Below are 26268 nucleotides of genomic sequence, written 5' to 3'. Positions count from 1 at the left end.
AAGGGGGTCTTATCCTGCTTCCCCTCAACCCGAGCTGACTTCTTGTCTGTTCTGTACACCTAGGTTTTCAGAGCAGTTATTGTTAATCATCTAGCAGACAAACAACCATAAGGTGACAGCCTGGGAGGGTAGACGGCGCTGGAAGGTAGTTTTCTGAATAACAGCGTTCAGTTTCCTGTTTTGCCATCATTTGACCCAAGGCCCCACGATAATTGAAATACCGTCAGCCAAACACCGATTTTTTACCTGAGGTTTTTTTTTTTTTCTTTTTAAGTTATGGGTGCAAACTTATAACCAGGGACCTGACAAAAGAGAAGGATTTATTTGCAAAGTGAATGTCGGGGATGGTTGGCATTTGCCAACTCTGACTAGCAGGGACCCAGGCTGCTTCCGTTCTGCCGCCCAACTCCTGACCCTCCAGCTCCTGCCCCTGTTCCCACCAGCAGGAAGAGGAGCGGGAAGGTGCCTTTTCCCCTTTAAGGGGATGAGGTGAGAGTTGCACCTGCCAGTTTGCTAGTCCCTGGGGTGATTCTCCAGCATGGGTGGGAGTTGGGTTTGGAGGCCTGAGCCCCGTGAAGCTGGGGTTGCTGTTCCCTGAGCAGCAGGAAACTGGACTCTGGGAAGTGGGGTCAGAGGGTAGCATCTGCAGGAGGGGCCTCTCGTCCCGTTTGACATCTTCACTGCAAAAGGGGGTGTGGGCTTCATGGTCCATTGACAATTAGAACGTTATTTTTGTGTTGTTTTTTAAGCACATCGAATCCTAATTCCTTTGGCTTTTACTAAAGTGGCATTTTGTAATTCCACATGATTTCATTGATATACTCGCAGGAGAGAATGCTTCCTGTAAACCAGAAGCATCTCTGAGACGGTTCTCGGCCCATAGAGAGTTCATTTTCCCAAGGTTAAAGACACAGCCTCAGGCGGGGTTGAGGACACACTGCAACAGCCTCAGGACGTCCTGGACATGTGTCCAAGGTGTTTGGGACACAACTTGGTCTTACACATTTTAGGGAGACGTGAGACATCAATATATATGAGATGTACGTTGGTTCGGTCCAGGAAGGGAGGCACGGCTCCAAGCGGGGAGGGGTTTCCAGGTCACAGGTAGATCAGACAAATGCGTTTCTGGTGTACCTTTCCAGAGGAAGCAGCCAGATCCGCATTTATCTCCGTGTGCAGATGGGGACTTTGAATTCTCTCCTCTGTCCATGAGGAATTTCCTTGTGGATCGGTTGTGAGGGAGGTACGTGGCTTTTTTTTCCCCTCCCCCCAGTAGCTGTCTCTGTTCGGAAGAGCATGGGAGGCAGGTTTGCTCTAAGCTCTTCCTCACCTTGACGTCGCTTTAGCGTAGTGATTTTGGGGTCCTGAGATGTAGTTTCAACTTCATGTTTCTGAACACACTGGCAGTCGAAACAGTATTGTAGGAGGTATCTAACTTACTTAGAAGAAGAATCTATTTGGAAGGACTTGAGCACCTTCGTCCTTGAGAGAACCAAGCCTTTGTTTAGTTTGCTTTGCCCCGAGGCTGTTACGCTGCCCCGGGCTGTGCGGCCTTAGAAAGCTGTGCCCCTGTGAGCTACTGCCTGTGGAATCTGGTGACTTTGAAGTTAATCCAGCAGCTACAGGTTTTGGAAAGCAGATTGCCTCTTAAAGTGTTGGTGATTATGATTCTAGCACTAGAATGTCAGCGCGTATTTTCCACCTTCTTACTTTGTCTCCTCATACACTGAGGTACTGCTGCATTTGCCCTTAGGCTTCACGGAGGGAGGGTCAGTTCTGACCCTTTCTTAGATATTGACCTTGAACGGACAGAATCGAGATTCAGAAAAACTCTCGAGCTGTGAGTGTGCGCTGATATCTATGTAAGTGGGGTTCATGTGTCAAACTCAGATTTAAGAAAAACCAATTCTAGGCTGGGCATAGTGACTCACACCTGTCATCCCAGCACCTTGGGAGGCTGAGGTGGGCAGTTCACTTTTGAGCCCAGGAATTCGAGACCAGCCTGGGGAACATAGCAAGACCCTGACTCTACAAAAAATTAAATAGGAGTGGTGATGTATACCTGTGGGCCCAGCTACTCGGAAGCTGAGGCTGGAGGTTCACCCAAGCCTGGCAGGTTGAGGCTGCAGTGAACCATGATAGCACCACTGTACTTATGGTGCACTGTGCCTGAGTGACAGAAGAACAACCACCCCCCCACACACAAAGTATCAATTCATGCAGTGGCCAGTTCTGCCGGGACCACCTGTTAAGGCTACTCTGGGCCTCACGGTGTGAGAAGGGTCTGTCCAGCAGTGAGAAGGAGTGGCTTGAAGGCCTAAAAGCCAGTTGCTGTGGTTCAGCATGACTGCGGGTGTGGAGTTGGGGGAGCGGCTCTCCATGGCATGAGTGGGTAAACGGATGGGCTTCCAGAACGAGCCCCTGTGACTTTGCCTGGTTTGCATCCGTCCAATACAAATCCACAGGCTCTTACTCTAGAAGCTTCTGCCGGGGCTGATGGACTGGCCTGGGGACAGAGGGTGCCCTCAGAGCCTCAGGGTGCTGTCTGGTTTAGGAAGAGCACTTAGTCACCTAGATCTAGGATTTATGACAGTACAAGGGGACTCGTCACACTCGGAGCAGCATCTATCTGCATTCTAGACTTGGTTCTAGGTGAAGTATTTTGGAGCCTGTTGGTACCCTGTGTTCTGTTTATGTGTAAAACAAGTTAGAGTTATAACTAGTTAAAACCTATTTTTAAAATTTTGCCACAGAATATGGCAATTGTGGTGGAGCCTGGCCAGAGACCCCCACACTAAGACGCTGCCGTGTGCTGGGGCTGCAGGCGTTGACTGCATCGGCTGTCCCTCCCGGCGTGTCTGTGTTCTTGACACGGGCGCCCATCGAGGCTCGGCCTGTGAGAATCGTGCCACCGTTTGTCTCCGTGTTCCTCTGAGGTTCCGCAGACTTCACGGTCCCATGGCAGAGCGTACAGTATCTGCTTGCATCCTGATTTCCCCAAACCCCAGGACAGGCCAAGAGTTCGTTACACACAACTGCAGAGGGCCCCGTGGTGTGGATTTGCGGTGACACAGCCTTTCCCCAGCTTGGCCTTCGTCTCCAGAGTTGGCTTTAGGGCGATAGAAGCTTCCTTCAGACTGGGGGGCCCTGAAGCTTTGGTGCTAGGAATTCGGTGACCAGCACGGATGATACCCCATTTCTCTGCGTTTGTAGCAATAGTTGTTAACATGACCACGAGATGTACAGAGGAAGGAAAAAGGAGGTTTTATTTTCAGAGTAACACTCTGTGCTTTGGGAAATGTGGCCTTGGGGGAGCTGTAAGCACACGCCCCTCAGGAGGAGAGGAGGCCGCGGCGTTACACGTTCCGGGGTTTGTTGGCTGTGTGTGTTCATCGGGCTCAAGGAATGTCTGAACGTTTACAGGGAAAGTGGGGTTTGTTCATCCGGTTCGTGCAATGTCTGAACACTTACAGGGAAAGTCTAGCACACATGCAGTGGGTTAACCTGTAACATCCATGTTCGCCTTGGGGCGAGCGTAACATTTGAAATGAGGTGGACTGGGCGTGTCATGTACAAAGGTGAGCTGTTGGGCGCAGACGTTTATGCGCAGCCTCAGTCACAGCCAGGACTGGCTCAGGGTCTGCAGCTTGTGGCGGGAAAGGACATTCACGAGGTCATTCTGTCCAGTTGGGGCTGCTGGCAGGGTCCCGGGGGGGGGGTTGTCTGGTCAGCCAGCGTCTGGAGTCCACCCAGGTCCCGTGGACAGCGTTCCTCTAAACCAGGCTTCTGATTGTGGAGGAGACTTCATGCTGGTTAACACACTGTACAGGAGTAGTGCCGTGGGGCTTTGGGGTTGACCTTCCCTATGATGCCAGTTACATTTCTCTCCAGATCTCATCATAGCCACAGAGATTGTACCTCGTCTGACAGCTGGGGGTGCCATGTTGATATAGTAATTTATTGCATTAATCTTTTTATTACTATTTTAATAACCTTTTTTTTTCTTTTTCAAGAGATATAGGATATTGCTGTGTTACTCAAGCCAGTCTTGAACTCCTGGCCTCAAGCAATCCTCCCACCTCGGCCTCCCAAAGTGCTGGGCTTATAGACGTGAGCCAGTGCGCCCAGCCTACAGCCATGTTTTTAAAACTCAGCAGTTTAAAAATCCTACTCCTTTCACCCCCTCAAGCAGGCTGGTTGGCCTTGTGCAAACTGGGGTGTCACGATCTTAGCCTCCCCCTTTTATTTTTCGCTTTGGCCTCAAGTTCTGATGAGAACAGCAGTTACAAAATGGGCATTAGGTGATTCTTCTGTTACTAAAGCCAGAATTCTCACCAGTTGGAGATGTTTGTCCCCAGGATCCCAGAAAGCTGCTTTGAATCAAGCCCGTAGTAAATAAGTAAGGAACTAAACTCTTGGTCCTCTGCTTAGTACCAGGGGAATGGGTTAGTTGCTGACACCCTTTGATCTGTGCTCACGTGCTGCATCTCATCACGGGAAGCAGAGTCGCTCTGTGGAATAAAGCCCGGCTCAAGGTGGCGCGTCGAGACGCTTGGGGCTGTCAGTCCCTTATACAGCGGCAGACTTGGAGACTCAGTATCGCATGCAGAGCCCAGGCAACCGGAGTGCATCCACCTTAGAGACCACATGGACGGTCGGCAAGGTGGATGTCCGGGCATATGGCCTTGACAGGCCCACTGCGAGGTGAATTAGGAATTCGTTAGCAAAGAAATCAAACTCGCCTTTGGGTCCCAGCTGCTTGGAAGGCTGAGGCGGGAGGATTGCTTGAGCCAGAAGGTCAAGGTCGCGATGAGCCATGATTGTAATACTGCACTCCGGCCTGGGTGACATAGCGAGACTCCAAGTCAAAAAAAAAAAAAAAACACAAAAAAACCCCTCAAACCTTACTCTTAATAGCAGGAGGGAGAATTTGTCAAAGTAACTGCAACAAAATCTTAGATGATATAATTTCAGTGGCTAAGTGAGCTGTCCATCCCACGTGGCTGGCTCACAACGCAACAGAGCCAGGTGCCGCTGCAACTGCGCCCCTCCCCACCCGATCGATTGTGGACATTTTCTGTTTTCCCATATCTCCCTTTTGGATACATAGCTCGCTACTTTAAGCATCAGTAAAACAGGTTGTCTATTTTGAAAAGTAACTATTATGTCTTTTAAGGACAGAAAATGAAGCAGGTGACAATAGCATGGCAACCTGGTGAATAGATTTAGAGGAATATTTAATACTTGGCACCACTCTGATCCCTTCTTCTCTCATGCTTAGTTACAGCTACCGCCTTCTAGGACAAAACACTTTCAGCTCTGTGAGTAGGAATTAAACATATTCTAAATCAGAAGTTTTAGTTAAGCAGTATTTTACGTGAATGCCCAGATCCTAAGTGTTCACTGTACTGGTGTGTGGTGTTGAAGAAGGAACGAGGGCTTGGGGCTGCGTTTATGGTGCAGCGTCCAGGTTCCCATATGTGAGATGAGGGCCATGAGACACGGCCTGGAAGGTTCAGACTGTGGGATTGAATGGATCTACCCAGTCCTGGAAAGCCTCAAGTCTAACTTGACTTGGGCTGGTTTTAGGGAGATGCTGGCAGCGCTGTCCTCACAGGTTACCGGGAGGGGCTCTGGCACCGTCCCCGTCAGGTGTCTCATGATCAGCCCAGCTTGCTCATCTCAGAAGCTGCTGGTCGTGTTCTCGTTCCTGTTGTTTGTTGGGTGTTATTTAGGGTTCTGTTCATGTGGGGACCTAGGAAGTTTCACAGTGAGAGGAGAGCAGCTGAGCCGCCTTCCTGCCTGGACGCCAGCCCCACGGAGGACCGTAACTGCTTGAGGTTGGCTTCTGCCCCCGGCCTCACCTGTGGAGGCATTGATGCAGTGGTACTTTCTAAGCTCCTGGGGCACACAGTGCTGTTGTGTGGATCCACAGGCCACTGTGGCGTCCGAGCACGTGCTCCCGGAGGAGAGGACTCTGCGGGCACTGATAGTGGGAGCTGGCTGAGAGTCCAGCAAGTGAGACTCCCTGTGACGTGCACAGCTGCCATCTGCACAGCCCCTCCTGAGGCCAAGATGGTCGTGCGATAAATGCACAAAGCGCGTCTCCAGCAAAAAGCCGCCAAGTGTCCACATCCAGGATATCCACCACGGTGGCCTTTTGGTGTTAATACGATGAATGTGAGCAGCAGGTGGTCTGTGTCGAGTGTGACTGTGCCACTGCAGTTTTGTTCTCATGTCTTGATGAGCATGAACGGTTCCTGACGAGGGTAGGTAAGGATGCTGTGACCTGAGACTCTGCAGTATTGTAGCTTGAGGAACCAAGGAGTTCTTCTCTCTTGCAAAGCCGTCAGGGAGGATGTTCCAGGCTGGTGACTGCTCCATGAGGTATTCAGAGATCCAGGTTTCTTCCCGACCCCTGCTCTGCATTCCCAGGGACATGGCTGTCCTTGCTGTGGTTGGGACTGGGTGATTGCCATGCTGGCAGGGGAGGCTTAAGGTGAGAGTGGCCGTGATTTACCTAAGTTACATAATGGCAGGGAGCCTGGGAGTAAAGTGTAGCCATGGCCTGGAGGATGGATGATGGATGTTGGTGAACGACTGGCTGCACTCACCGCAGCTGGCCCAGGAATGGGGAAGGATGGCTGAGTATGCCGTTCAACGGTACCTGGTTCTTTCAGATTTGACTTCCTTATGGATTTTCTGCCGTAAAGAGGAGAGAGCCTGTGGTTCTAGGCCAAGCATCTCACTCATCTCATAACATCTTGTATCCCTCAGCCAACATTTATGTCAAGTTTTAGAAGTCCTATCAAACTGGCAAGCATTTCTCAATTTGGTTTAACCATTGGATTTTATATCTGTGTCTGCATCTCTATTTTACATCTATGTGGTTATTTGACACTCTGTAGTACCTTTGTAATAGGTTCTATTTGGTGGAAGTTACTTTCAACAAACCCTTGCTGCTACTTGAATTTTCAAGGTTGCAAGTAGAAAGGAGAGAATAAAAACCACGTCTTCTCTAATTTTAAAATTTGTTGTTTCTCAAATCACACCAGAAGTAGAGATATTACAAATTACAAAAGCAGCCAGAATCAAGGTTAAGAGATTTCTGGGCGATTCTGGCTAATCAGCAGTATTTGCTGAGGTGTGTGCAGCAGAGCAACATGCCAAGAAGCCCGGGACGGGGGAGAGATGGGAGGCCAGGCTGTGACTTCGGAGGTGCTGTTGCCTCAGGGAGAGGAGCTAGGTGTAGAGAGGATAAATGGACACATGTGTGACCACCGCCATCCTTGCCGTGGCACGGAGGTCTTTGTACAGGGACCTTTGTGAGCTGAGTTAAAAATTGAAACAGAGAGTGCTATGCATTCTTAGTTTTTAAAATAAAATGCTAATAGAGAACATTTTGTTTGTAAGAATGTAAAATGTTACATCTTTGTTTAGAATTTAAGAATAATAATTTGCTTCTGAGATCTTTGTGACTGAGATTTGAAATCTTAAGTATGGTTTTTTCTTCCATGTTTTATACATATGCATGTATACACATATATGTAAGGTATATAAAAGGAAAATAAGCATATTTGTATTCACATTTATATACACTTCCATAATGTGTATACTTCTAGTCACACTTAAGTCTAAGAGACTGTGACTTGACTTGATAACCATGAGAGGGTAATTAAATAATTTATCTGCTCTTAGCCTTGCTTTTGTATGTGAGCAGGGACCCTGCAAAACGCGCCTCCCGCGTTCCAGGCCTCACACAGCCCGTGCCAGGTTTTGGAAGCAGGAGTTTGTCTGCAGCCACTTCGGGAAACATGTGGTTGCCAGGATTGCCTAGAGCTCCAGGCTGTCTCCAGTCCCAGCCTCCCTGGGGTAGAAGCTGCCCTACCAGGGGCCTGGACATGGATGTTAGGGCCTGGAGCCAGGGACTGCTCCTGAAGCGGGGGGTTCCCTTCACGGTTGGGCATGAGAACCGAGGATAGGAGGCGGAACCACCCTCGGGCCAGGGCACGGCCTCCCTGAAGTGCTTGCGGGAAGCCCCAGCTGTACTTTGCTGACCCCATAGACAGCACCACACTCGGTGAGATCCCCCTGGGCAACCCCTCAGGTTCCTAAAATGATGAAGGTTTCCTGAGCTGTGAATTTTTAGGTCTAGGCTAAAAAGTCCTGGGACAGGCTCACAGGGTTCTTTATGTAGAAATGATGAGTGTGCTGGTGACTCAGAGCAGGCACTGTACCCTCACTCCAGGGTCCTTTGTGCCAGGTGGAAACGAGCGTGTGGGTCACCCAGAGTCCCTGCATCCTCACTCCAGTCACTGCTCTTTGGTTTCTTAATTAAAAGCCTAAAAGCCTTGATAATGAAAATGCATTCTCCCCAGAGAGTCGAGTTTCCGGTTATGGAGGCTCACCTGTAAATGCCGTGCCAGGTCAAATATGCTGAGATCTGGGCCAGGTCCCGCTTCCTGCTCACGGCCAAAGCAGGTACTTCATTTGGGAGGTGACCCAGGGGGATATTTGAGAGGCCTGCCGGTCCTCGAGGGATGAATCCGCTGGCCTTCACATTCTGCTCCGGCCTCCATCAGCTCCTTCCTACCTGCAAACTGCCGGCTTTGACGTTGCCATCATTGGAGATATGTTAGGGACTTGGTATGGGTTGATGCCCATAGGACCAGCAGATCGCGAAAAGGTGGGAACCAGGGCTGGGAGGGTGGTGACCACGGCCAAACTGAGAACCGTGGTGGGCTGGGAGGTCCATCTTCTGTCTGAAGTGTTTTTTAAAATAAAAAACAGTCTCTCAGGAGCATGAGAGGGGAGGCCACAGACGGGGAGAACGCATCTGTAAAAGACTCATCTGAGAAAGGCTGTTATCCAAACCGTGCAAGGAACTCTCAAAACTCAACAAGAAAATGAACAACCTGATTAAAAATGGACCAAAGACCTGGACAGATACCCCAACAAAGAAGATACACAGATGGCAAATCTACACGTGGAAAGATGGCCCGCGTCTTATGTCATAGGGCGAGGCGTCACTGTGCACCCATCGGCCTGGCCAAAACCTGAACTCCGACACCACCACGTGCTGGTGGGTGTGTGGGCATCAGGACCCTCACTCATCGCTGGGGGAAGTGGGGCAGCTCCTGTGGGAGGCAACATGGCGGTTTTCCGTGGAACTAAGCTCTCCGACCACAGAAGCAATCACAGTCCTGGCCGTTTACTCGGAGGAGCTGAAAGTTTACTTCCATGCGGAAATGTGCACACAGACGTTGACAGCAGCTTTATAATTGCCAAAACCAGAAAGCAACCAAGATGCCCTTCAGTAGGTGAATGGATAAACTGTGGTATGTCAGATACTGGGACATTATTCAGCACTAAAAAGAACTGGACCCCTAAGCCATGAAAAGACACAGAAGGATCATAAACGCATGTTGCTAAGTGAGACTCCAATCTGGAAAGGCTGCCTGCTGTCTGAGTCCAACCACAGCACAGTCTGGAAAAGGCAAAGCTGTGGAAACAGTAAAACAATCAGCGGCTGTCAGGGGTTGGGGAGGGGAGAGATGAATGGGAGGAGCATAGGGGGTGTGTAGGGTGGGGCAGCAACTCCAGGTGGGGCTTTCATGGGGGATCCATGCCGTTCCACTTCTGTGAAACCCACAGAGTGAGCAGCAGCAGGCCGAGTCCTCGTGTGAGCTGTGAACTGTGGGTGGTGGTGCCGTGTTGATGCGGGTCTGGTGAGGGCAGGAGAATGATGGAGGCTATACCTGTGCTGGGAAAGGATATGTGAGGACTCTCTGTACTTTCCTCTTGATTTTGCTATGAACCGAAAACTGCTTTTAAAAACGTCTATTGAAAAGGCAAACAGAAAAGTGCTGGCCAGACAACATCAGTGTGAGGGTGTGGCCTGTGTTCTACGTTCAGAATTTCCCTTTTAGAATACACGTATCTAAATTTTTCAAAGTTAAACCTTTGCATTAAGTAACTCACTACAAAGTTACAGTATCAGCTTGAGCACTGCCAGGATGGCCAGGATCCTGTATCCTGACCAGCTTCTCCCCTTACAGGTGCAGTTGACGTCCATGGCCACATCCCAGTAAGCGGCAGGGCTGGAATCAGGAGTCAGGCTTTGCGGTACAGAGAGGAAGTGAGATCTTGTAAGCACGTGGCTGAGGGCGGGCAGGGAGGAGCCCGTGGCGCAGGGAGCCGGCAGGGATGGCTTTTCGACCAGTTTTCCTTATCGCTGAGGCCTTCTTAGACTTGGGGAGTTGGGAGTCCCTACTCTCGGGTGCCTCAGAAACCAAAGGCTGCCTGTAATGCTCAAGTTCCAGATGCCTCAGGGGAGGTACCTGGGTTGTTGGGTACAGTTCCGTTATTTGCTGCTCGGTGGGATTTGCCCGCAACATTTCTGATTTTTTTTAAGAGCTGATGTTTGAGCTGCTTAAAATCACATATGGATGTCGATTTATCTATAAAAGTTAAGAATGGAATTTGAGTGCAAAGAGTTGTGAAAATGCTCAAGGTTATGTACTAATGTATACATTACATTTGTGGAAATATTTGAAAGTGCAGGATTTACATTAAACACTTCTCTTGATTTTTGTAATATCTACCTGTCATTTTCCCATTTGATTAATAGATGTCAGAGGGCTTAAATTTTGAGTGCCTGAATTCACTGAAATTAAAACTTCTTACATCAAATGTAATCGAACTGAATGTAGCAACAGTGCATGCTTTTATAAGTACTGATTAAAAAATATATAAAAACACATATCCATGAACATGCAGATGGGGGCAACATATTAAACCACGGAAGTAGAATTCGTATTGTTTTCTGAGAAGACAAATTTTTAAAAAGCTAAGGGGTCTTATAACTTTCTAGTTTCCAACTTATTTACCCTAAAGTGGAAGATTGACAGCAGCAGAAGAGGAGATCCTGGGCCAGTTCAGGCTCTGGGAGCAGCGGGGTGAGTGCTGGAAGGAGCTGGCTGGAGGCAGAGCCAGGGAGGTGCTCAGACAGGCCAGGACGGCCTCAGGGCACGCGGCTCAGTGAGTGAGAAAAGGTTCACATTTCTTGGAGAGCCCTTGACTCTGCCCACGGAAAACCCAAACTCCTTCCAACGGGGATGTGCATCTCATGTAAAAGTTGTTACTCCCAGAAAGAAAACCAGTGGATGTAGAAATTTTACGTATGCAGAAATTACTTCAAATTTGTTTCTAACCTTATCCTTTTCTTCCCCCATCTTAATATGTGGTGACTTTCTGCAGGTGACGCACACATCTTAGGAGAGCGCTGTATTTCAGTTGCTGTTGGCTCTGATGTGACTTTGTGGTGTCCGATGTTCTTGTTCTGAGGTTCTGCCCAGAACGTGGCTCCTCCCTGCTGAGCGTTGCTTGTTGAAGGCCCGTGTGGAAACTTTCCCTGTAAGCTCGTTGACCGCAGCAGTCTTGGTTAAGAAACCTTTGGACCTCCTGAGACTTCACACAGCCTTCTAACCTTTCTAGTGTGTCCTTTTCATTTTACTGTTCCCCATTAACCCAGATGTTTTCCAGAATGTAAGTAATCTGCTGAATGCAAGGTGGGGGGTGCCCTCCGTTGGCTCTGGGGAGAAGCATCGCTGTTTCTCCGGGTGGAGCTTCCCGCCTACCATGGTGTGCTCCAAGACGCAGCAGGGTTCTTTGGCAGAAATAATCGTCGAAGGCCTGCGTCTCCGTGGCAGGGTGGCTGTGGGTATGGGACCTCGTGGCCATACCGGCCCCTCCCCATCAATGGCACCACGGAGAGGAGCAGGGGGAGGCCTGGGATCTGTCTCCAGAGTCACAGCTGTGCTTCCGAGACTGCGTCGTCCGTATGTAACTAGACATGCAGAGAAAGTGTTGGAGATCAGCAGGAGACGGTGTCTGTCCCTAATGAGCTCAGGCGTGCCCTTGAGAGGGTCAGGTTTCTGTGCGGCTGATCTGGACTCAGCCTGGCTGTGGCAGTGCAGGTGACTGCTGGGCTTTGGCAAGGCTGCACCCACTGTCCGTCTGAAATGGCCCCCTTCCCTGGCTCGCGGTGCCAACTGGGCCCCCAGGCCTGATTTCCCGCCAGGACGGAGGCCCTGTGTATGTGTCGGGGAAGGGGTGGGTGGGGGTCCTACTTTATTGCCGTATCCAATGGCACGCGGGGTCAGCACTCAGGAAACATGTGCTGTGTGGGTCAGCGATTGAGTTCAGAAACCTGGAAAATTCAGCAGTGTAGGCTTTGGGCATGACCCGTCCAGCCTTGGGGCTCTTTCTTTCTCTGAATTTCCTTCCATGGCATCCTCCTCATCCCAGGGGCCCCTGTTCCCATATGGCTGTTGGCAACTTCACGGGTTCCTCTGCCTCCCCTCCCGGGCCCTGGTGTGGCTGGGGCAGCTAGTAGCTGTGCAGACCCCACAGCCAGTAGATCATTGGTGCCAACGCCTTGGGCCTGGTTTACTTGAGTCAAGGACTGCAGTACATGGCTAAGCCCACCCCGAATGCCTGGATCGGAAGGCCTTGGGTTGCAGAGGGGTGGGGGTTGGATATTGAAGGACAACCTGCAAAGCAGAAGGGGAAATGGCTGTGCTGATGGGCAGCTAGAGGAGTCTGTGCAGAGCCTGGGACCCAGTGCAGATACAGAGCTGACATAGGCAATGCAGTGACACGGCCACCGTGGAACTGGGCAAAGTTACAGGCTTCAGACCGATATGGAGGGGCTGGTCTAAAACAATCCTCATTTTCCTTTAATCCTAACAATTGCTGGCTTACAGGGTGGGGGAGTGAGATCTGTGGTGGCCGCGAGGAGAGACAGGGATTTTAATTAAACCCCTCTTTCTGGGAGAGGGGAGTAGCCGTTTCTGTAGGGCGGTAAGCATCATCATCTCAGGCAGCTCAGGCTGCAGTAATGAAACACCATTGACTGAGTGGCTTATGAACAACAGGAATTTGTTTCTCACAGTTCTAGAGGCTGGAAGGCAGGATCAGGGTGCCGCACGGGTGAATTCTGGTGTGGGCTCTTTCCTGGTTGGCACACACCTTCTCTCTGGCCCTGACACAATGGGAGGGTGAGGGATTTGCTGGGCCCCTTTCTGAGGCACAAATCCCATTCAAGGGCCTCCAGCCTCGGGAACTCATTACCTCCCAAAGACCACCTGACAGCATCACATTGAGGGTGAGGATTTCAACCTGTGTTTTGGGGGGCAGGCAGGCAGTTCGTAACGTTCACCCTCTTTGTGTATTTCTGACTCAACATCGAGTCTGCCTTTGGCTCTCCAGTGGACAGAGCCTGTGTGGACACTGAGCAAGGTCAGAGCTGCAAGCATGTACACATCGGGAGCAAGGGAGCTGCCAGGGGTGTGAGAACGGGGTTTCAGCGTCAATCGGAGCTGCTTTCCTGGCAAATGTACTCATAAGCTATCCTGGCAACATTTGCTTTTCACGAAGAGTCGATGAAGCAGTGGGGGCAGCAGGTGGTGTTGCCAGAAGCTTGGAACTGATGAGCAGCAGAGAAGGGGCAGAGGCCACGACCTTGGGGTAGTCAGCAGTGCCAGGTGTCTGCCCTCCAGGCCTCACGTCTGTGACTGTGTAGAGACCGAGCCGACCGGGGCTTGCCGGCCAGTGTGGCTCTCATACAGGTGATTATCGCGTTGTGCTTTCTATGTAATGTTCCCTCAACCCCATGCCCACCCCACCAATTTCTGTGCCTAGCAGAAATGATGCTGCGTTTCCTTGATGAAGCCTTGAGTTTCCTGTGGAGATGTAGGAATAGCACGATTTGGCTCACGTCAAAATACTTTGCAGTGAAGCTGCACGGAAGAGGATTCTAGGCTTCCATTTGACGTTTTCAACAATGCCTGAGTGTTACAGGACCGTCTTGCTTGTTAATAAAGCACCAGATGAAAAAGGCTACTTGTTAATAAAGGAGACTTTTTACATTAGCACAGAGAGGGTGGCTTGAGATAAATTCAGCGTAACGTAGGTGTGTTTGTAAGCCATCAAAAGGACCATCTCTCTGCTGGCGACACATGTTTTCCGGTATTGGTTTTGTTCTGTAAAAGGATGACTGGCATTCGGCAGAGTCATTCCAGAATTCACCTGGAAGGCGTCCACATGGTGCCTTGTTTTCTCCTGACATTCTGGGCACCACGAGGGATTATTCCTGTCTTCAGCACTAGCAGGAGACTTTTCCTGAACACCTGCTCCTCTTTGGCATTGTGGGTGCGAAGGGGTCAGAGTGACCCTGTCTTCATGGAGTTTTCAGACACCATGGGGATAGTGTGGCACGAGTGTCAGGCTCGGGTGGGAGGGAGACTTTCCCCAGAAAACAGCTGCCGATTCCAGGACGGCCCTCGACCCCTCCTCCCTTTGTTCCTCTGCGTCATGTCTGAATTAAGGCTGTTCTATTGTAGCGGGGGTGTCATGTTAACTGGAAGTGTGCTTTTTTACTGAGCAGTAAGTAAATTAATGGTACATTTGCCAAGGACAGCGAGGTTTGATTTAATGAATCCAGTGGGGGAAAGGAGAAGGGGCTTGGCTGTGTGGGGATGTGTGTGATGGGAGCAGAATGGAGTAGCCATGCAGGCTGTTGGGATGGAGGGGCCACGCCCGCATTTCCATGGATCCGTCGCTGTTTGTGCCACTAGACCTGGACCTCTGTCTCTACTTCTAACACCCGCATAATGAGGAAGCCCTGATGGGCCTGAGTTGTTACTTCCCATGGCCATCGCTGGGAAATGCCCCAGACGCCTCTCCTGGCTGGTGACGGCCCTGGGCCTGGACACTGTCTTTGTCCTGAGTTGTTTCTTCTTGTAGCCATCGCTGGGAAGTGCCCCGGACACCTCTCCTGGCTGGTGACGGCCCCAGGCCTGGACACTGGGTTCGTCCTGAGCTCTGCGAGGGACTTGGGCTCCACGTGCAGCAGACATCTGTGCATCCCTTTGGATGTGAGATGTTGGCGCTCGGCTTGGAGGCCAGCACAATCTGGGTGTGGTCAGGATCCAGTTCATCCTTTGGAGAGAGAGAGCAGCTGCCCGGGGACCCCTCTGAGGTACATAGTCATGCAGTGTCCTCACAGGATGCCCGGTCCCCTGAGAACTTCCCGCCATTCCCCTGGACCCTCAGGTATGGGAGTCAAGTGTGGTGTGTGTGTCACAGGCGGGGGTACTGAGGACACCACGTGCCTGCTCGTGTGAAGACCTGAAGTGCTGCGTGAGCTCGTTCCCAAGGGGCCGTTGGCATCTGGGGGCCTGTGGGTGTCTTTCCACTGGCAGGAAATAATGGGTGGCCTATGTTACCTTTTGTGTCTTTTTTTTTTTTTTTTCTTTGCCGAAAAGCCCTAATGCCAACGTCGCTGTCCTGCTATTGGAACCGCCCACCTCAGGCCCAATGGCCCTCCTGTTTCTGGGCTGCTGCAGTGTTGTGTTGGGGTAACTGTATTAACTTCGTTTGAATTTTCTTCCTGTTCTTTTGGAATAAGTGTTGATAGTTTGTGCTGCTTGTTCACCCCAGAGTCGAGGATGTCCTTTAGGCCTGGAGGAGGACAGCCCCTGCAGGGAGATGCCCGGCCTCTACCTCTCATGTCATCAGCAGCCCTCTCCACACGTCTCCTCTTCGCTCCTCGTGCCCACGGCTGAGGTCACGGGTCGCTCGCTCTGCTGTTTGAGATCCTCGGAAAAGGTGTTTGCCCTGAAGGGATATTGGGGGTGTGTGGCTGATTTTAAATAGGAGGAAATGATTGTAACAGAATGAGCAATGCCTAGCACTTAGTCTCAGGCTTGAGAAATTGTGTTTTAGAAGCAAGGTATCCCCAACTCCGGTTTCCTTCAAATTAAATCTTTTAAAGAGTCCACAAATATAAATAGTTAAAGCCTAAAACTATGCAACAGAGGGCCTAGAGCCCAAGCCACTGCCACCTCTGACTCCAAGACACCTCAAAAACTTGGCCCTCCTCCTCAGAGAACCCCCCTTCTGCTCCTCCTTCCACACTGCTCCCTCCACAGTGGTCCCTCCACAGTGCTCCCTCCACACTCCTCCCTCCACACTCCTCCCTCCACACTCCTCCCTCCACACTCCTCCCTCCACACTCCTCCCTCCACACTCCTCCCTCCACACTTCTCTTCCGCCCCCTCCCCTTCTTCCTTCCCCTTCCCTTCTTCCTTCCTTCCTCTCCCCTTCTTCCTTCCTTCCTCTCCCCTTCTTCCTTCCCTCCTCCCCTTCTTCCTTCCTTCCTCCCCTTCTTCCTTCCTTCCTCCCCTTCTTCCTTCCTTCCTTCCTCCCCTTCTTCCTTCCTTTCTCCCTCCTCTTCCTCCTCCCTCCTCTTCCCCCTCCCTCCTCTTCCCCCTCCCTCCTCTTCCCCCTCTTCCCCCTCCCTGTCCTTGGGCAACCTCCATGGAACTCTGGTTCAAAGTCACTGGTCTGTGGGGCCGCCCATTTGATAGATGAGCACGCTGGGGACCAGACACAAGTGACTGACTCAGACCAGCTCGCATGTCGTCTCCTGCCTCCCATAACACCGGGTTGTCCCTAAAGGAAGAGAGTCAATGATGCTGCTTCACTGATTTCCAGGGAAAACAGGTTGATAACAGGTTATAAACATGGGAATGTTTTGGAAATAGCGTCGTCCACTTGTCAGCTCCATCTCTCCTGCCCGGAAGATGTAGGGGAAACCTGCCTTCAGCCCACCCTCATCCCATAACAGGACAGAGGACAAAGGGGCAGAGACCCAGGTCCTGTCAGTGCCCTCAGGAAACCCCCCATTTCCTCCTCATGGTGGAAGTGGAAACCATCCCACTGGACTAGATTTTCCCGGGAAGCCCCTTCACCCCGAAAGCAAGGAATCTGGTTTGAGCACACACCATTCTCGGTGCCATCACTTTCTGCTGCTGAACCCTGCATACGTGGCCCATTGATCTTGCTAGTCCAGTGTTACTGGGTCCTGGGAGTTTCTGTGGGCTGATGGCAGGTGTTTACCATTGTGTTCAGAGGGGAGAACAGAACTTTATTTGTCGAAATCAGATGATAACCATTGCCATGTGATTCCTTGGGTTGGTTTGGGTGGGGGGTGCTCAATGCTTTTCCTGAGGGCTAAGTTCTAGTTTGAGACCGTCTCTCTTTGTCGCCCAAGCTGGAGTGCAGTGGTGCGATCTTGGCTCACTGCAACCTCCGCCTCCTGGCTTCAAGCAGTTCTCCCTGCCTCAGCCTCCCAAGTAGCTGGGATTATAGGTGTGTGCCACCACGCTTGGCTAATTACAAAAATATTTAATATAGGCTGGGTTTTGCCATATTGGTCAGGCTGGTCTCGAACTCCTTGCCTCAAATGATCGGCCCACCTTGCCCTCCTAAAATACTGGGATTACAGGCTTGAGCCACTGTGCCCGGCCTGATCCTGACATCTTTTAAAGCTGTCTTCATGTAGCAAAAGCCAGTCTATGTTTCAAAATCAGTCTTGAAGAGCCTAGGAGGAGAGGGATAAGCTTCAACTAGGTGAATAACTATGCATATGTTAAAAATATGGGCCAAAATCTACCCCAAATGTTAACTCTTCTGCTTTGCGTATTATATCCATTTATAGTTATTTCAGCACTAAGATTTTTAAAGACTCTTTTGATAATTATGGAGAAATTACTATTAAAACTCAGCTGCATTTGTAACACTTCAAAGAACTAATTGGATGACATCATTTTTCCCAGAGGCATTTTGGATTGTTACATAATTAATGTTTATCTCTTTGCCAGAAATCTTTTTTTTTTTCTTTTCCAGGACAGATACCTGAAAAGAAACTTTCCTTTGCATTAAGTGTTATTTCACTGTGTGACAATCAATTTTTGAACGTGAGAACAAGATCATCATGTATTTTTGGGATAATTCTTGCTTAATAGTGATAATGCTAAGTGTTAAAATTATGCAACAATTTGTTTCTTTGAAAATTACTATTTGCCTGCTCACCAGGTGGGAGCTGATGAGAACGTGGATGTAAAAATTAAATTGTATTTAGCTTGTATAAAAGAAGTTTAAAAAAAACTTTTTTTTTTGTTTGTTTGTTTTGTGCTACTACTGAAGTTGCTTCGTTGTGGAAATGAGGTTATTGCAGGCACCTAGAATTTTATCTCCTTCACTTGTACAATGGGAAGAAATTCTCCAACAAGCACAGGAATCTGACTTTCTGATATTGAGACTCCTAGGCATCAAGCCCCGTGGAAAGGTTGGTGATTACATGAGCGTTGGCGTTGATGTGGGCACCCTCCAAGCCGGACGCAGGGAGCAGGGAAGGGCAGAACAGGCCCCTCAGGAGCCATAAGAAAATCAAGTGTTGGCAGCAGTGGTGAGGGTTGATGTCAGGGGCCAGGAGGAGGTGGTGAAGGAAGCATGTGATCCCTGCAGTGAGGTCTGATCTGCAGGGGATGTGGACGGCCACGTGGCGAGGCCCACGGACAGCCTGGACTTGGCTGCCTCAGAACTCTGGTGGACGTTGCAAACGGCCCCACAGGGTTGCAGTGCACATTCCTCGGACAGAGAGAAGACGCTTGTAACTGTTTTCGGCATGAAGCCAGCGCCCTGTGAACAGTGGCCACTGCTGTCATGACTGAGTGCCGTCCAACTGGAGGCATTTGCTCTGCTCAGTTCACTTAATTGGGCCAGGAATGGGGTTGCCCTGCCTTCAACAAGCTTGACGCATTGAACGAGGACTCAGTAAAGTACTCTGTAAATATGCTCTCCTGGCTAGAGTGAGCAAAGCCCAGGGAGAGAGTGGTTCCTCAGTATTAGACAGGTGTTTGGCGGGGCCAGCTGTGTGGCTGCCAGAGCGAATGTGACCAGGAAGCCTCTGTCCCCCCGGAGGTGGCCAGCGTAACTGTTACACGTGCCGTAGGTAGAAAGTGGGCACTGCTGGGAAACTTGCTCATGTTGCTGTTTCCTGATTGGAAATTCAAGGTTTCTGAGCATCCTACATCGAATTTGTACATTGCTGAGACTGTACACCTTTCAACACTTGTTTTTTCCTGCTTTTCGGATCTATACAACCTGGCATTTGGCCGTGGCTTCCAGAACAGGCTGGATGCAGAGTGAAGTCCTCTCCTCACTGTCAATCTTTGCAGATGTCTTTCTTGAGAGTCTCAATTAGGTTTTTACTTAACTAGACTTTTTAAATTGCCATGCACATAACTCTACCAGTTACAATCATGAGCTAACGTGGGTTTTTGGTTTTACTTTGATGAATGTTTAACATTTGCATGCTGGATGTAGGGGTGGCGGTCATTTATCTGCTTTTCATTTCCTTCTTGGTTATACTTAGTGACTTTCAGGTACGGTGTGGAAAGCCTGGTACAGGGTGAATTGCAGGCTGCAGTGTGGTGCGGTGGACGAGAGGCGTGGGCTGCAGTGTGCACAGTGGATGAGAGTGAAGCTATTTCCATCCTCGAGGGAAACACACAAGAAACAATTTAAAAAACTGATCATCTAGCTTGAATGAGGTCCAAGAAATTCAGTTTGCAAAGTTTAACTTCCAAGTTAACTTAGTAACTTTTCCCCTAAGTCATTAATTTAGTAGCTTATGTTTATTGCCTAAAGCATAATAGTCATAAATTCTAAAATGAAGGACTAAACATGTAATAATTTAGGCATACAGCACCTGAAGGGAAAACTGCCAGTATGCTAAAATATTGGATACAGATGCTCAAAAAATATAATGTAGCATTCTTACAATGCATGTGCTTTTAGCATGTAACTTGGTGAGTAGTTTTGAGCTATATTTGTAGGAAAGTGTATCTTGAATACTTTAGGACACCACTGGAGATGTGTGCTTGAGAGGTATAAATACTGAATGTTCTTCTCTCTTCCTTTAAATGAAAAACATTAACTCCCTTCATTTTTATTTTTATTTTTTGAAGTGGACTCTCGCTCTTGTTGCCCAGGCTGGAGTGCAGTGATGCTGTCTCGGCCCACTGCAACTTCCGCCTCCAGGGTTGAAGTGATTCTCCTGCCTCAGCCTCCCCAGTAGTTGGGATTACAGGTACCCACCACCATGCCCCGCTAATTTTTGTATTTTTATTAGAGATGGGGTTTTGCCATAGTGTCCAGGCTGGTCTCAAACTCCTGACCTCAGGTGATCTGCCCACCTCGACCTCCCAATTGCTGGGATTACAGGCGTGAGCCACTGCGCCTGGCCAGCTCCCTTCTATATTGATTTATACAGTTGTTTTTGCTTTTTGTTTTTTCGAGACGGTGTCTCACTCTGTCGCCCAAGCTGGAGTGCAGTGATGCAAATCTGGGCTGACTGCAGCCTTCACCTCCTGGGCTCAGGTGATCTTCCCACCTCAGCTTCCTGAGTTGCTGTGAGTAGACACACGTCACCATGCCCAGCTTTATTATTATTATTATTGGTATTTTTAGTAGAGACAGGGTTTTGCCATGTTTTCCAGGCTGGTCTCGAGCTCCTGGGCTCAAGCAATCTCCTGGCCTTAACCTCCGAAACTGCTGGGATTACAGGCGTGAGCACCACATTTGGCCCATTTTTTTTTTCTTCCAGGATTAGGAGTCGACTTTCAGAAAATCCTTCAACCTTGCAAGCTTAATTTTCCATAAAAGTATTCCTCTAGGATAAAAACAAGACACAAAGAAGTACGTGTGGACTGCAGTTAAAAATTTTCAACACAACTTAGCTTAGGAAAGTTGACATTTACAAAGAGCAGGAGGCCCGTTCAGTGCCTTCTAGGCACTGGGAATGGCGGTCTGTGGGCGACCCTAACATGTGCGGCGTCCTGAGACGTGATCGTGGTGTTCACGCTTTTACTGAGGGCTTCCCGGGAGTACCAGAGGCTGTTCTTCTGCAGTCGGCCAGCCAGGCAGCAGCTGCTGGAGAAGGAACAAATAGCAAAAGACAGATGTACACGGTGTTATTGTGGCAGAGAGGTTAAAACCAGGGTCACTTTGTTCTTACAGTTTTAAAAAACTAATAATGAAGTCCTTAAATATGTTTAGGATTTCGAAGTAGTTGTGGGTGTGTCTGTCTCTAGCTCCCGTTCGGGTGCTTCCTGCGAAGAGAGCTCAGAGACGCCACCTTTCCTTGATGAGGTGACAGGGCCTGGAGAGGTGTGAACCCCGTGGTGGGGGGATGACTGACCTGGGGTGGGTCTGGGTCAGTGTGGGGATCCAACCCCACTCCACATTCCTGTAGGGAATCCACAGTTCTAAGTCTTTATGATAGGGGTAAAATGAACCTGGAAGAGGGGTTATTTTTTAAGAAGTAAGTGCCATGCTCTTTTTTCCTCATACTTTTCCGTGTTTAAGCAGCATTGAAGGATAAGGCACTAGTAGCATGTTGTTTTGGAAACAATGTTGTTGGTTATTTTACGTTGAATATGGTACTAAGGTTGCCTGGTAACAGAAGTTTTCCTTAAACAACATGGGACTCTGTTGAATCTGTTGCCCCATTGGCTGAGCCGTCTGAAATCAGTGCAGTAGCAGCTGAAGAGGCCTCTTCCCCTTGGAGGAAGCCGCTGGATTGGCAGGAGGCACCGCTCTTGATTTGAGGGAGTGAGGCACCTTTGCAGGGACCCCACGTGGTCCCTGCAGCTCTCTCCTGCCCCCTGCTGGTTGGCCAAGCAGCCTTGTGACAGTGTGCTCATTGTGAATGTTCACTGGGGCAGGCCAAGGCTTTTGTTCCAGAAACACTGACTTCAGAAATGGCCGGCTGTGTGTGTTGAGCATGGCAAGAAAGACTTACGTGCGTCTTAAACCTCTTGAACAAAGCAAGTTGATGTTTCAAATGCATCTCGAAGGCTAATGACTTTGCTATGGTCAATATTCAGGAGAAAAGAGGGTTTGATGAAATAGAAAGACAGGAGTGGCAAGTGACGTGCTTGTGCCCCGTATGACTAAGCGATGTCCTGGCCGTTCCACACCACGGCCTCTGAGCAGCCAGCCTGCAGATACTGGGTCAATTTAGATATCCCTGATCTCTGCAGAGGTTTGATTAGGTAGCCCAAGAGCAGATAAACACAAACGCTGACTGGAAACCCTGGCACACGGAGACACTGGAAACAGCAAGCTGCTATTAACATCATAGTGAGAGACAGTCGCCTGCTGTCTTAGGGGTGTCAGCTTCTTTTGCTTCTAGACGTTCATCTGCGTTACAATACAGTTTTGCTCAGTTTATCCCCATTACTCCACTGTCTTCGCTGTTAAAGTCTCAGCCAGCACTTAGCTCTGACACTGCAGGAGTTTCACTGTGCGGCTGACCAGGCCTACCTGGCTTGGCTGTAAAGCAGGTGAGATTTTCCGGAAGGCAGTGACGAGAACCCGAGGCAGGAAAGAGCATTGCTGGTCTACATACGGCAGTGCACCTGCAGCAGAGCATGTACGTGCACGTTCAGGCTAAACAGGTGTAGGAGAGAAGAAAACCACCTATGATTAGTCACTTAAAATGCCACACACCCAACCCTTGAGACCCTAGCACATAGAGTAGTAGTGGTCTTGGAGATGGCAGGTGTGCTGAAGTCTGATTTTCTCACTTAGCTTTTCCAGCAGCGTTTTCCTCATCTCTAAGCTGGGGCTAACAACTGCCACGCATAGATTTGTGCATGGAACCGTGCGTGTAAAGTGGGGTAGCCCCCAGGACCTAGGAAGGACTCGTGGTCAGTGTCGGTGGTCATGCGTGCTGTACGGGTCCCCCAGGAGGACCATTGCTACAGATAACTCCCTCCGTTCAATGTCACTGAATGTAAAAGGTGGGACATTGGCTTCTGATGTGTCTGGTTTGCTGCAGGCCGCGCTGCACCCCGTGGTTCCTGAGCCCTGAGTTGAAGTACGTCCTGCTGCATCGCCTGTGTCGCTTTTGCTGTGTCACTTAGAGCTCCTGCCCTGGGAAACTTCCTCGCGCCTGACGAGCACCACAATTTGCAGCAAGACCTGTCCAAAGCGTGGACTGCGAGAGCCCCGCTGTGGTCCTGTCCTCTCCATGTTGGGAGCGACTCTGGGGTTTGTCGGCCCTTCTCTCAGGTGTCCTGTGTCTCATGGATCAGCCGACGAGCCCCGTCTGGAGGAGCACTCTGCAAAACGCTGCCGGCCACCCAGATCTCCTAGCGCAGAGTGAGGCCACATCTGCAGACTTGACCGCACAGAGTCCCGAGGCATTTGGCAAGAAGGGGGGAGTGGGATGTGTGTGAGATGCCACTGCGGAAGCCGGCTCTGCTCCGTACTCTGCGTGCGGGGTGCCTGATGTTCAGACCTGCTGTGTGTATCGGGGGCCATGGCGGGGTGGTGGGAGTGGGGGCAGGGAGCAGCGCGGATGGATCCAGGAAAGGACTTAGTTGAATCCCAGCTGCCCACATACCTGTTGCTGGTCTTGGACAAGGTCCCTAGTTTCTCTGGGCTTTCGGTTTGATTGTAAGACTAGGACGCCGCCCTTGTCTGAAGATGTCGGTGTGGGCGGGAATGCCTGGCGCAGTCACCATGGGTTTTCCTTCAGCCTCCTCCGTGCCCCTCCCTGGGTCAATCAGTATCCATGCGTGCCACAAGTAAATTACAGTCCCTCCGAAAAACCAGTTGACCCGAGTTTTATGGTCGAGCATGGTGAGTGTCCTTGCCAGGAAATGCCACTAGATGTCTTGGGCCTGCTCCTCTACCTCCACAGCAATCCCCGCAACAGGCTGGTTCAGGACGTGGGAGGTGGGAGTCGGTGTTGTACCTAGGACAAGCTGAAGTCAAAGGCTCATTTGCTCTCTGAAGGGTGATCAGGATGACACATCAAGTGGAGCCCCATGGCTGACCCTGGAGGTGGACGGTCGGGTCGGATTGGCTGCCCTCCAGCACGTGTTTCGAGTGATGCCTTCCCTGGGTTACGCAGCCCTGATCTGTAGCGCACAACTTCCCAGCTCCAGCCAGTCTGGTCTTGCCGTCTCCTTCCAAGAAGGTAGGTGCGGCGCAGTTGCCTTTAAGCGGCTCCTTCTGGACACCGCAGGGCAGCAGCAAGCAAGCATGGGCGACTTTTTTCTTACGTTGACCACAATACGCAGGGCCAGCTTTGCACGATCCCATTCAGCATCACACGTGTGCATTGGCCACTCACCTGTCCATCTGCCACAGACAGGCTTGGACAGGACCATTGAGTGGCCTTTACGGCAAAGAGCCTAAAGGGCTCACAGGAAACCTGGACCCAGCGCAATGGTAACAGCGCAGCAATACCTGTCATTGATCAAGGGGTATTCTGGGCCCGACATGGTGTTAAGTGATCCAGTTCGGTTAGCACTCTTAGAATTAACCCCGTTTTGCCTATCAGGAAATCGAAGACGGAGGGCATTAACGCCAGGGAGCAGGGAGTAAGGGGACACACAGAGGGGCTGAGGGGCTTGGCATTCTGAGCCCACGGATCTGCCCACAGGCCCCGGCTGCACGGGCACCAGAGCTGCTGCTCTGGAGGGGATGAGGAGCTCTGGGGAAAAGATGGAGCCTGACGTGGGTAAGATTTGGATATTTTCAGAAGAGATTTTCAGCCTGGAATGAGGGTGTAAGTGACTGAATCGGAGTGATGAGCCAGATAGCCCGGCTGCGGGAGCTCCCCTGTGGGGTGAGGGAGGAAGGCCTTGGGGGCCTGTGGCTGAGCAGAGGCGCTGGGTCGCCAGGAGCCGCCGCGGGTTTGGAAAGGGGGAGAAACGCAGCGCCCTGCACTGCAAGGGCACCGAGACGTGGTTGTGGTTCTTCCTGACCGTGACAGGCACAAATGGTGCTGATGGTGGAATGCACGGAGTTTGCCTTCAGAGAACTCCTGCTGTCTTTTAAAACCTGGGCCTCTCATTTAAACTTGGTGGCCTCAGGTGAATGGTCAGAAACAGTTTCTGATGAGGTTGCAGAGACTGTGCATGGCCTCTGATTGTGCACATCCTGTGATTGTGTATAGTCTCTGATTGTGACCTCTGGCCTCTTTGTGGCCTCTGATTGTGTGGGTCTCTGTGTGTGGTCTCTGATTGTGTGTGGTCTCTGTGCAGCCTCTGATTGTGCTCAGTCTCGGATTGTGCTCAGTCTCGGATTGTGCGCGGCCTCTGATTGTGCGCGGCCTCTGATTGTGTGTGGTCTCTGATTGTGCTCAGTCTCGGATTGTGTGCGGCCTCTGATTGTGGGTTGTGTGAGTTTCCCGGGATTAAGTAGATGAGCCTCGTGCTGGAGCAGGTGTGCCTTGTGTTGGGCATGTGGATAAAGAAGTTTAACCCATCCCCTCTTTAAGAATGGCAGGGCAGTAACAAAGGCGGTTGATTTATACATGGCCATCCTCGTGAGGTGAGGACCTGAAAGGTTTACTGCTTTCCCGGAAAGCTGCTCTGGGCGTCACCATCACTGATCATGGACAGCAGCTCAGAAGCCCCCTTAAGGTGCAGGGAGGGACCGGCGCTGGTCCTGTCTGTGCCCAGGCTGCTGGTCACCCTGACGGCCAGGCGATGGCTGCCTGTGCACGAAGCTCGGGTCAGAGTGAATTTGGGCAGTGTCGGCTTTGATTTAGGTCAAGACTGATCAATCTTCCTAAAATACTAGCCATGAAAGCTTTCATAGATTGTAGTTCTTTGGGAGATTTATATGTGGTTTTTAAAGCACAGGGCCCATGGCCAGTGTTGAATTACATTTTGTTCAGTGTAACTGACAGGACACTGGACCTGAGTCTCAGGCCTGCCACAGGGTTCAGGGAGCTTCAGAGAGGGAGACGTTTGTGCTCAAGTTTTCGCAGATGGGATGGGACATGGGCATGGGGCTGGAATGCTCTAAACTTCAATCTTCAGTCATCGGTATCACCTGTGCACACGCATATCGTTTTCAAAGATGGACAAGCTTTTGGGAAATATCTGAAGACTTTTCCAGTTTTGAAAGAAGCCGGGATGACACTGGAAACGTCAGGTGTCTTGGCTGCTGATCAGGTCCATCACCACGCACATGGTCCCTAACCTGGCCCACCTCTGATCATGCACAGCGGGTGACGAGGTCCATAACCTCACACTTCTGTGCACAGCAGGTGACCAGGTCCCTAACCTCAAAAGCTTCTGATTGGGTGCAGCTGGTGACCAGGTCTGCAACTTCGCATGGCTCTGATTGTGCAGAGCTGGTGACCAGGTCACTAACCACCCACACCTCTATTCATACCCAGCGGGTGACCGGGTCCATCACCTCACACCTCTGATTGTGCATAGTGGGTGACCAGGTCTGGAACCTTGCACACCTCTGATCGTGCACAACGGGTGACTAGGTCCATGACCTCACGCCTCTCTGCACAGTTGGTGACCAGGTCCATAACCT

At 50.5% G+C, this 26268-nt stretch overlaps 1 protein-coding gene across 7 annotated transcripts in view; it reads left to right on the top strand.

Moving 5' to 3' along the window:
- Window positions 1–26268, top strand: part of LOC139363250 (disco-interacting protein 2 homolog C-like) — a 179438-nt gene that overhangs the window by 99696 nt on the left and 53474 nt on the right. Inside the window, exon 1 of one of the 7 annotated variants that reach the window (XM_071096143.1) lies at window positions 24426–24448. The exons of the other annotated variants lie outside the window; for them this stretch is intronic. Coding sequence (XP_070952244.1) covers window positions 24433–24448 — 16 coding nt within the window. The 5' untranslated portion in view covers window positions 24426–24432. Of the gene's footprint in view, window positions 1–24425; window positions 24449–26268 lie in introns of those variants that run through there. 7 annotated transcript variants of the gene reach the window in all.

The sequence above is a fragment of the Macaca nemestrina genome, chromosome 5 (assembly GCF_043159975.1).
Source record: "Macaca nemestrina isolate mMacNem1 chromosome 5, mMacNem.hap1, whole genome shotgun sequence".
Classification (NCBI taxonomy): Eukaryota; Metazoa; Chordata; class Mammalia; order Primates; family Cercopithecidae; genus Macaca; species Macaca nemestrina.
Note: the sequence above shows the minus strand (reverse complement) of the source record. Positions and strands in the feature narration are given on the sequence as shown.